The sequence below is a fragment of the Rousettus aegyptiacus genome, unplaced genomic scaffold (assembly GCF_014176215.1).
Source record: "Rousettus aegyptiacus isolate mRouAeg1 unplaced genomic scaffold, mRouAeg1.p scaffold_m13_p_15, whole genome shotgun sequence".
Lineage (NCBI taxonomy): Eukaryota > Metazoa > Chordata > Mammalia > Chiroptera > Pteropodidae > Rousettus > Rousettus aegyptiacus.
The window spans coordinates 33272020-33284262 of NW_023416290.1; the positions used below are offsets into that span (position 1 = coordinate 33272020).

The following is a 12243-nucleotide window of genomic DNA, read 5'->3' on the forward strand; positions in this document are numbered from 1 at the left end:
CTCGAGACACAATTCATCAATTTTTACCCAAATAATTTATTTTCAGGAAGTAAAAAGACTTGGAGGGATTTCCAGTCTGTGTACTACAATGTTAGCGATGATTCAGAATGATGTGATTGCTAATCACTTCTCCGCCCCCACCCCACCCCACAGTTTTTTCTCTGCTGACCACCACTCACATGGCAGTGGATATTTGTAGAAGCGGTATTCATTTCCCCTAACAGAGAGCATTGGCAAAGTTATTCTAAAGTTGATTTCATATAACAGATATACCCCTCACTTTTAAACTATCTTATGGACCTATTATACATGTTATCAACTATATTGAACTGACATGATTTTGCATGCTACCTAATGAGACTTTTCAAGGAAGTTACAAAAATTGCAGGCTTTACTTTATTCCAATTATGATTGTTTTGTAAGTTACATCTGGTTTTGTTCTACATCCTGAGCTATTACATTAATGGCAAATGGATTCTAAAAGTACTTGATATTACCTGAATTCAAAATTGTGAATACCTTCTACAGAAGATGGGAAAATTCTTCAATAATTTAAAGGACAAGTATTTTTACAAGTTGGTAGAAGATTAAATTTTCCCACACCCCAAAAAGTGGCCTTTTATAAGTTTGCTAATGTTACATGAATAATAATTTCTTAAAGCCTGTACCAAACCTTCTCTAGGTAATACATCTTGATTCAGATATAGGTTTTCAACCTACATGTAATGGAAAATGGGAAAAAAAGCAGAGTAAAACAAAATACAGCTGCTGTTAAGAATCTTGCCTTTTCAGCAAAAATGGAGTTTAACCTGATTTTTTTAACTCTCTGTGAGTCATGTTTTTGTTTTTTGAGATTTGGTTGATAGATACAGAACGCTTCTAAAAAACTCTCCTCAGCATTGGGAATGCAGTCTGCAGCAATGCAATGGCTGCGTGTAGAGCCAGAGGGGCGATAGAGTAATTGAGGGGATCATTTCATAAACTATATAAATGTCTAAGCAAAGCAATGTACTGTATACTCGAAACTAAGAATAAAATAAAATGCTTTAAAAAGAAGAGAGAAAAAAAACTCTCCTTAGATATTTACCTCCTTTTCATTTTATTTGTCGTCCTCTATGATCAGATTTTGTCTGTGAAAGTGAATGTAACCTTTGGACAATATATACAGTATATATTTAAGAGCCCTGCTGATGGAATAAGCCAGTTTTATTTGCAAATACCAAATGGCAATTCAAATATTGTAATATCTTCACAAAAATGTTTACATTTATAAAACAGTAAATACAGAATTTAGTAATCAAAAAGTGAATAATTTAAATGTTATCTTTTTCTTTCCATAAAACATTGACTCATCTCAATTGCTGTTTTTCTTGTTTGTTTTCCCAACAGTTCCACCACAATACCTACAGCCATTTGTTTCTGATAAAAATGTGCCATCTGAACTAGAATACATGATCATTTCCTTCAAAGAACCACACATGTATCTTCGACAGTGGAACAATAGTTCTGTCTGTCAGGAGATCCAGTTCTCAGCTCAAGCAGACTGTAAACTTCTAGAGTGCAGAAATGTTACAATGCAAAGCATGGTGAAACCTTTCGGCATCTTTGGGCAGATTGCAGTTTCCAGCGATGCCGCAGAAAAGCTGCTTGACTGCACCATCATAGTTGATTCTATATTTGTAAACTTTGGGCAACACGCAGTTCATTCTCTAAACACCGCAGTACAAGCTTGGCAACAGGTATGCTCATTCTAGAAGTTTGTCCATGTGTGACTTTTTTACTAGGTACTCTGTGTTATCACTTCTAGTACAAACCAAAATGTGGGATCAAGAATTTGATGGGCACCATAATATTTGGGTCCTTCTCTGTTTTGGCAAAGTGACATATGTTATTTTTAAAAACTTTAGAGAATATGGGTTCTCTACACTTGCATCGGAGATCATGCCCACATTTTTGTGACTAATGTACCACATCTGTGTGGAAAGTAACATATTCCCAGAAATTTTTTCCAAGTATTCTGGCTTTAGTTTGCCAGTTTCAACTTAGCTATGTATCAAATCATCTAAGCATCCATTGCAGCAATGAAGAACCTGTGTGAGCCTTTCTGATAATAGCATTCCATCTTTTTGAAGAAAAAAAGCAGTGAGAAGAAATATATAAGCACAAGATAGCCTTATGCTGTCATGCTGCCATTTTGAATCACCGAAAAGCACTTGATAATGGACTTTCTTAATCGGTTAAAGATTCTTGATGGATAATTTTTCACTTTTATCTCTTGTCAGAAGTTAGTCACATTGAAAAAGGGATGAAGTATAAGTCTGTGCTGAATAGCATATTGAAAATAGGGAACCTGTCCATATCTACTAGCATGAAAATAATTTCACAGAATGTTTGGATGATAATGGGCTCAGTGATTTAGAACAGATTGCTTCTGCTTCCCTTACTGATTTTCAGTATAATACTGTACTTCAGTATAATGCTGTGTTGCTGTTTAAGCTGAGGCATTTCCCCTCATTTTCTGTATGTTACATGCATTTGGGCGGAGCTGGCTCCGCAAGAGTAATGGTACTTCCTCCTGCACTGACCCCACCCAGGGACAGGAGCAGTGAGGGGGAAGGGGATCGAGTTCTCTAACTTAAGAATTTTTATGGGAATAAACTTTTCTTTATATGCATGAAGACCTATACAAGACTAAGGAATTAATTACCTAACATGGCACTACAATAGCAAAGGGAAAGAAGATAACACATCTGTTTTATATTTTAAAATTCTTTTTTAAGGGCATTCCATGGTTTTCTCGTTGCAGAGGACATGCGTAAAATAAGAGCTAGTGTGATCTAAATCTTTGCAGCTGGTTCGAATAGTGATGTGAAAAAAACCTCCATGGCTCCAATTTCTGTTTTTTGTCATATTTTGAACAATGCATCTAATAAAAAACAAACCTAGAAAATATAAAAGAGTCATTGATAGAGCGTTTAAACCCAGGATATTTTTGTCTTGGTATCAGCGCCATTATAAAAGGACTCATGTGTAGCAACTACTGCAAAATGGCCTTCAGAAATATGTTTCCTCCCAGGGTAAAAATATTCTCTTAGACACAGCTATACATATAAATACAATATAGTGCATAAATATTTAAATGTTTTAAACCACATCAGAGTGTGAATGACTGGCTAAAATAGTGCCTTGAAGGAATAGTCTGAGTTTTTTTTTTAAATGGAATTGTATATTTGATTAAGTGGAGCCATATGTCACATAGCATATTGCTGACAGGTACATTCTATGAATAGTTGGTTCTGATTTATACAGGGATTTGGCAATGTTAACATGAGCCACAGGAGGATATACTTCTGTAATTGTTGCTGTAATTTTCTTGTTTCCTCCCATGTCAGGGGTGCTTGCCACCAAGTTTTAATGCGGTAGGCATCTAACCCTGTGTATTCTAAAGTAAATACAAAAATGTGCTACTTTGAAATTATAGGACGTTTGACATTGAAATGGGCTTGTAAAGGGTTATTAAGTTCATTGTGTTTAAAATATTCTGAATGTGGTTTGTCCCTTTTAGAAGGAAAGCTTGCTTTCCCAAGCTTGGATAATATTGTGTGTATCATGCTCGTGTACAGTATAATTGTTGGCAATGAGAAATATGAATTTAATAAGCAGGATAAGTTATTTGATTTCTCCACATACTTTTTATCGAATTCATATCCAAGACAAGTCATTTATATCTAGTGTAGATGGACCAGACAGATGAAGCATGAAATAATTTGACCTTTCACCTTTAGGTCACAAGTTCAAGATTAACAGAAGCCTTCATCAGTGTCCGATTTCTCTGGCTGTAGATTTTTTTCTTTTTGTAAATGATTAATGTTTTGTGAGACCACATTAAGGACCTAAAATGCCACTTGCAGTTTGCTTTTTATTTTTATGTCATATTCCGACATTTGGACAAATTTAAAGGACATGTTTACTCAAAATTCAAGGTTATGCCTATATATATGTCTTATCTTACACTGAAATGATATCTGTTTAATTGCAAATGCCTGTACAACACTCTAGCACAAGTTTCAAATGTAAATAAGCCATCCTTTAATTACAAATTTCAGTGAGCATTCTGAGTTTTGACCTATATGATGCCATATAAAATGTGTACAATCTTTTTTATAATATACCAGAATTTAAAACATTCCAAGAAAGGCTTAAACTTATTACAGTTATAATGAACTCTACAGACAAAGGAGCAGTAGAGAAACTGTTCCCTGAGGACTCTGAGTATTCCTTAGAAAAATGTAAACAACCCCCTTGTGTTCTTTCATTTACATTTTTTCCTAAAACCCTCATCATTTATTAAAGGTCAGTTTGTAGAGATGAAGAAAGTAATATGACTTTTTCTCTGTTCAAGCTCCATCTGGTAACTTAACCTTTGTGTTACCAGCAGAGTGATCCCAATTCATTATGAAAACTGAATTTCAATTTCAGGATATCTAAGTGGGAGTTTAGAATCATATCCCCTTCTTCATGTTTGCCATTAATAGAGCTTTGGACCTAAAGGAGAGAAAAGTGTTTACAAGGAAAGCAGTTAGTTTTGATTATAAAATGCTAAATGGAAAAATCATCAAAACTAATTATACACTGTGACTCCAGTTTGATTAAAGGTTTGTAAACCTTTAAGTACATAAGATATATAAAGTAGGATCGGATGTGATAGACTAGACTAGGAACAGGCAGGACACTCAAGAGAAAAATTATTGGAAGAAAAGTCACCAAAACGTTAATAGCAGTTATCACTAGGTGTAAAATTAGAGACTTATAAAAAAAAAAAAAGAATCCATACTTTCTGTGTTTTCTAGTTTTTCTACTGTGAACATTTATTATATTTATAATTTTAAAAATTAAACTTACATTTTTGTTTTGCAAGTATTTATTGAGTACTTATGTGTCAAGTATTATGCTGGGTACTGGAGATAAAGCCCCTACTCAGCATGGAATCTAATGATGGAGACAATATTGAACCCTTAATCATACAGATAATTACTTAGTCCCAGTAGGGATAAGTGCTGTGAAGAGGAAATATAGAATATTATGGGAGCATAAATAGGGGGGTCCTGGTTGCGGGAAGATCTCAGAAGGCTACTCTGAGGAACCTGAAAACTGGCTAGAAAGAAGTTAATGAAGCAAAGAGGAAAAGAGACATAAGCAGAAGAAAGGCACTGAGGCAGGAAGGAGTTTGACAGGTTGGATGAATTGAGAGGGGATGAATTGGAGGATCTGAAAAGAGCTGACAAAGCTGGGGTGTAGTGAGAAAATGAAGAGAGGCTCAAGATATACCAGGGGCCAGGATGTCCAAGACCCTTTGGCAGTCAAGTTTTTAAATCATAGCTCATGACTAAAAGGCGTAGCAGAGGGTATTATGGTAGATAACAGATAATCATTAGCTGTAATTGCTTGGTCTTATTTAGCCAGACTCTTCATGACTAGTCTGACTGTCCAGCAAGATTCTGCTCCATGAGAATGGAAAGGTTTGGTGAGAATAGATGCAGGATAGCACGAGGGCTTAGAAGTCCTCCAGGGTATATGGAAGAATGAGGCCTTTCGGGGCTCTTCACCAACTGCAGCCACAGACCACTGCCCACGCACCTTTGGGGCCTTCTCGGTCACCAGGAATGAGTTCTAATGTTGTGGCCACCAACCCCTGAAAGACACACGGACCACCAGAACTCAGTGAGTGAGTTATAGAAAACACTCTTTATTCAGCCAGCTGGGTCTGCCAGGGGTACGCAGACCCCAAATTAAGCAGCCCCGAAATGTAGAGGTACAGGGTTTTTAAGCCCAAAATCCCATTCTTCATTCTGTCTAAACACAAAGGGCTATCTTTCTTCTATTCACTACCTGTCAACTCACAGGTCAGGTATGTAAACGGGGTTACAGAAGCAGAAAGCTTGTTTAGAATGTTATGTCCCTATAATCAAAGGCCTATGTGCCCATAGTGATAGTCAAACAGTAATTTCCAGTAAGAGTCAGTTTTTCAGACACCACACTACCTCCCAAGATAACTGTTCTAGATAAGGTTCTAGGTGGGGTTTTGGTCTAGGCTGGATTCAGGTACGAATATTCATCCATTGACTTTTAGGCTTCAGTTCCCATTATTACTTAAATCACTCATGCTCACGATTGAATTACTCTCTTACTCTCACACTCCTCAGTAAAATGGCAAATGACAAAGTGTGGCATTGTGACGTTGTTTACATCCACAGCCAGGAAACAGAAGCTAACTGGAGAAGCATCAGTTACATGTTACCTCCAATAGTCTACAAATTGATTGGCTAATTAAGATTTTTTCTTTCATTCTCAAGTTAATCATTTATTCAGCTATTCTTTTCATTTACCAAAAGTATGTTTATTGTATGTGAGGTGTAGTCTAACTAGAGTGATAAGGGTAAGAACCAAAATGCTCTATTATTTTGCCAGTGTTTTAATATAATAGCAACCAATTGGAGACACCATTGAGGAAGCATCAACAATGGGCCATATTACTAATTTGTTGAGCCTTAACAGATTAATGGAAGCCATTAGCTGATTGAAGACTCTGAGCTGAAAAAGACACCAACAACTGTTTTTCAAGATAAACTACAACTTGCCTTACTATCCTCATTCTGGAGTTGATCTTTTTTATGTGTTGAGCCTCTTAACAGAGGAAAAGTTATGGTTTTCTTTACCTCTCTCCCTGAGCAGATTTACACACACACACACACACACACACACACACACGGCCCCCACCCCCACCCCCACCCCTTAAAGGATCTGGGAATGTATTACCTAAAAGATCCTTACTTTCTGTAGGGTACAAACTGTGGCTTTGTAATTGGTCTTGATTGTTGAGTTTAGAAGGCCAGGAACATGGTAATTCTAGCCTCCAGTGTTCTGCTCAAAAACGTGCACTACGCAGTACAGCACTCTTTGTAGCATGTTAATTCATTTTAAAATGTTAAAAGTTTGAGGGATCTCATTGTTCTTTTACTTTTCTGTGTCTATAATTTATTTTGCAGGAGCATAAATCGAAACATATTTTTGGAACATTTAAGATCTCTTTAAGGTATTTTTCGTGCTTATCCTGGAAGTATAGAATACTTTGTATACCACAGCTAATGACAGCAGATCTTTTAGTGTTTCTGTGTTCTAACAATCGCCACTGGGCAGACAGCTGCCAAACATCTTGCAATTAATCTGATTCATGTTGGCTTTCCGATTCTTTTTTTTTTTTTTTTTCAGAACAAATGCCCTGAGGTAGAGGAGTTGGTCTTCAGCCATTTTGTGATCTGTAATGACACACAGGAGACACTGCGGTTTGGCCAGGTGGATACTGATGAAAATATTCTGCTGGCGAGTCTCCATAGTCACCAGTACAGCTGGCGCTCTCACAAATCCCCACAGGTATTTAAGAAACAGCCTTACAAACACAGCAATTGTTAAGGTTCAGGATTCGTGTATTCTGTATTTGTATGCCTGTGTCCAGTTATTTTCCCTTTTAAGTCTCCCAAGGAGCCACATGTTGTAGCTACATCTGACAGAAACCCAGAAATGTTTAGAGATGGAAGCACAGAGTACTCGTGCTTCTCTTGGAGAAGCATAGCCGCCGTTGAGCCAGTGTGGTGTGGTGGTTACGAGATTGGACTCTAGAGCCAAAGTGCATAGGTTTGGGTCCTGACTCTGTGTAGCCTTGCTTTACTTTCTTGCTTCAGTTTTCTCATATGTAAAATGAGGATAATGATAGTACATGTTTCATAGGGTTGTGAGGACTAAATAGTAAATAAGTTAATATATATGAAGAACACTGCTTGATAAACATTGTAAGCATTATGTGCAGGGTATTATTATTCATTTGTTTATTCTGATTTTTACTGTGTGCCAGGCATTTATTAGGCACTGGGAATTCAAAGATAGTTCTTGCCCTCCAAGGACAGCTCATAATCTGTGCTGAAGTGAGCACAATGACAAAATACGCCCAAGGGAGCACTGAGAAAAAACATACCAAAGGATGTCTGTTTTCGAAGTAGTGTGATTCCATTTTCCTGTCACTTTAGATGGGAATAATTAGAGGGACGTGCCCTGCAGGATAATATGAGGAAGAATTAAATGCAAAGATGTGGTCTTAAATGAGTAAAAGAAATCCTAGGAAGTACTCTCAAGAATAATGTATTTCTAAAACTCTGGGTAATAAGGAAACTACTGTCTGCTTGTGATTAAAAGAAAGTCATAAGATTAGAGAACAAGTTTTCCCATCTGGGACCAGCTTCTATAGTCCAGCTTCAGAATATGTTATACCCTCAGGCTCCCTCTTGCTTCTTTTTTTTTTTTTTTTTTCCAGTAGCTAAATTCTGATTCCTTACTTGCTTTTTCAATATACTGCCACACTATTAGCATAAAATTTGGAAAGGTAGATACAGTAGATACAGTACAGTTCTTATTTAAGTATATTCATTTAATTCTAGTTAATTTGACATTAAAACTACTTTAATAAAAGTTCTTACAAATATTTTTCATATGATATTTTCATATGATATTTTTAGAGTGAATATCATGCCTGTAATTTTCAAATTTTTCTCTTCAGAAATTTCCATGTTAGAGTTTTTAAGTCATTTGGTTGTTTGTCTCTTATAACAAATTAAAGCATGGCTTATTTATTTCAAAATTAAGATTTTTTTGTTATTTTTTTCTTATTAATTGCAAAAGTGAGAACATATAGATATAATGACGAAATTAAAAAATGACCACCTGTAAGTCCAACCAGCCAGAGACAACACAGGTTGTTAATATTAGTTGTATAGCCTTTTAGATTTTTGAAAGATCTCCATGGTAATTGCATCCCAGCAACGTACTAGTAGTGGCAGGAAAGAAGCCTCAGAAGATACAGCAATGGGTAATCCTACACTACTGTACCTGTAGCCGTTCCCCACATTCACACAGAATAAGCAGCAGGCCTTAGCCAATAGAAAGCAAAGCAGAGGAAGCTTACTGCCCCTCACAGTCATTTAAGATGCGTAGACTACCATGGCCCTCGATGGCTTTCAAGATTCCCTGGACACTGGAGTCAAAATGAGCAGGACGATCATAAGAACATCTGGCTCAGGGATGTGGAGGGACAGTGAGTAGTAGTCTTCATGGCATAGATACACAGTTTCTGGGTGGGAAGGAAATCAGCAGGAAAGAAGAATGGACGACCACCGTGACCACTGCACCTTTCTTATTAATAGTTTTTTGCACTTTGTAAAGGTCTTTTGTGTTTATTACTAATTTCTTGTTCACAGCATCCCTCTGTGTTTTGTATTATTTGTTATGCATATTTTATAGACAAGGAAACTAATAGAAATATTGAGCTAAGATTGTGATAGAGTTGGAATCTCATATGTTTTGATTCTCAGTATAGTGTTATTTTCACAATGTTGTCAAACTCTCCTAGGTTTTGGCAGCATGATTTGTCTGTTAAAATAGCCAAGCTATGAGGTGTTAAGAGAAGGGCTGAGAAATCACTAGGATAATACTCCACATTTAAAGCTAGACTAATACAGGATTCACAGTCCAAGTACAAACCCTTGCAAAGCCTTAACTGTATTACCAAAAACAATGAGAACTTTTTAATGTCAAACAGGAGACATAAGACAGGTACCTATTAAACATTTTTTTCTTTTTTTAATTTGTAACTGCATCATCTGGATACAAATTTTAAGATGAGCTGTAATCATTGTAATCTTAGGCTAAACTTAGATCAAATTTGTAAAAAATTGTGTCTCTTAACTACAGCTACATATGCTGAAGGAAGTGTGTTTAGGACCCTGTGAATCCAGAGTTCTTAATGGGCCCAGTGGGTCTTCATGGAATTCCTTATGTCCACAATCATGAAGTCTGCTGTGTTCTAACAAGAGGTTACATCTGAGAATCAGAAAACTAGCCACTTAGCTTCAAACTGCACCTGGAGGTAGTCACAGACTCACAAGTGAGCAAACTGTTCCTTTTTCCAGACTCCAAGTCACATCCTGCATTGCCCAGCAGGCTTGGTCTTAGGAACATTTGTGTCTGCATGTTTATGCTACCTTGGGTGTTAGTCAATTCATAGTCTCAGGGAGGATTTCTAAAGTTCATAGAACTTAACTCCTCTAAACAATGCAGCTTATATTGCGGAGATCAAGAAAGTGGCAATGACACCTGGAAGGGTTTCAAAGAGGTCAACGTATCTTAGAACCACACAGGAGGTTGCTAACAACAGAAAATCCCAACAGGATGGGAAGAAACATGGATACAACCAATTCCAGAAATACAAAGCTGAAAAACCCTTTAGAAAAGAAAAGTTATAAACTCTCCTTATAGTTTCTAACACATGCTCTGAGGCAGAATCACTTAAAATGCTGGATATCTCACAATAGTTACTTGCCTAAACAAACAAAGGAAGAAGAAAACTATTTCCTAGGGAATAATTGAACATACTCAGCTGCACAGTCATAAATGCCACCACAAAGGGCCCTTAAATATCCCAATTCAGTAGACTTCAGATCAGGTTGGATGAGAACAATAACCATCAAGAGATGGGTCTTCTGAGAAGTGCTTCACATTATATAAAGTTGAATCTAAGGACTGGAAATGTGGGTTTATGAAATCTTTCCCCAAAATACGGGCCGTGTATATGGCTCAGAATCCAGGGAAGTTTTGTTTAATTTCGCCAAACTGAATGTAGTGACACTTTCATCACCCAGTAGGATTTGTGTATATGCTGTTCAAGTTAACTTCCTTTTCTGGTTAATAGAGAGCACTGTTGACTCAATTGCTTGGAATAAGAATGCCTCTACATTGTATGTAAGGAATTACATTTGCTTTTAGTCTCCAAACATGCACAATTTATAGATTATGCATTTTTTTTAGAATTGCAGAATTCCCACTATCAGTGACTTAATTTTAATAAACAATTAATGAGATAAGGTGAAAATGGGCTCTAGAAGGAGCTATCGAAAATAATAAAATATGGCTCCAAAACTGATACAATATAAAGTTTCATAAGCTTGTAGAAATGGCAGATATTTAAAAACGCAAAATATAACAAGGTAAGAATTAATTTTTAAGAGCAGCAGAGCATCTGGAAAATATTCATTAAAGTAGTCAGATTTAGTGAGGGAAATAAATCATACATTAAGTAAGTGGTTGACAAACTTTTGCAGTGTAGTGCTAGATAATAAACATTTTAGGCTTTCAGGGCCTTACAATCTCTGTTGCAGCTACTTAACTCTGCACAAAAGCATCCATAATGAATGAGCATGGTGGTGTTCCAATGAAACTTTATAGACAATAAAATTTGAATTTCAATAATTTTCACACACCAGAGAATATTCTTTTGATTTTTTTCAACCATTTGAAAATGTAAAAACCATTCTTAGCTCACAAGCTATACAAAAATAGATAGCTCACCAACAATTTGGTCAACAATTTGGCCAGTTTGCCATGCCAACCCCTGCTTTAAGGCCTCTCATCTGACAAAATTCAGTAGACTAAAGATTTGATATTAAATTCTTTTCACTCTGATCTAAATGGTATTTTTATCACTTGACAACTTGATGAAATGTTTCAGAAATTAAGAAATGGCAAGTAATAGTTTATATCTAATACTTATATAGTCAACCTATACTCACCACATAACAGTAAAATATTTTTATTGTACTCATTCTGTACCTGAATAGACAAATTTCTCTGTTTAGAGATAAACAAATATTTTAAATGAGATTTGATCATTTTTCTGTTATCCGAAAGGAAAATAGTAGGTTTTCAGTAGTATCTTATAGTAATTCCAGCCACCTGTCAATTTCATTAACTAGACTATAATTCTTATTCAATTACCACTCTTTCCTTATTTATTTATATAATGCATGTGTACACATATCTCTAGAGAAAGAGCACATTTATTGTTGCCATAATCACAATTTAGAGAATTTAAAGGCAGACTTGGGAAAAGAAATATTCTGTATTGGCAAAACTGTTCACACTGATAAATTTTTTCCAGTGTTTGCCTTGCTACTATGTGGCACATGGCATGCATGTTAAGGTTTATTTAGAAAGGGCAAATAAGAAAACACTCTTACACACTGAAGATAAAATGGAATTGATACTTCCTTTCTAGAAAGCAATTTGATAAGAAGCATCAAAGCTATTAAAATGGTCATAGTATTTGAGCCAGTAAATCACCTCCTAATAATCTACTCTCAG

The 12243-nt window shown here is 36.1% G+C and overlaps 1 protein-coding gene across 8 annotated transcripts in view; it reads left to right on the top strand.

Moving 5' to 3' along the window:
* VPS13B (vacuolar protein sorting 13 homolog B) overlaps positions 1 to 12243 on the top strand; it is a 670010-nt gene that overhangs the window by 581571 nt on the left and 76196 nt on the right. For all 8 annotated transcript variants that reach the window (XM_036233309.1, XM_036233311.1, XM_036233312.1 and 5 more), the window contains 2 exons: positions 1390 to 1739; positions 7270 to 7431. In XM_036233309.1, coding sequence (XP_036089202.1) covers positions 1390 to 1739; positions 7270 to 7431 — 512 coding nt within the window. The remainder of the gene's footprint in view (positions 1 to 1389; positions 1740 to 7269; positions 7432 to 12243) is intronic.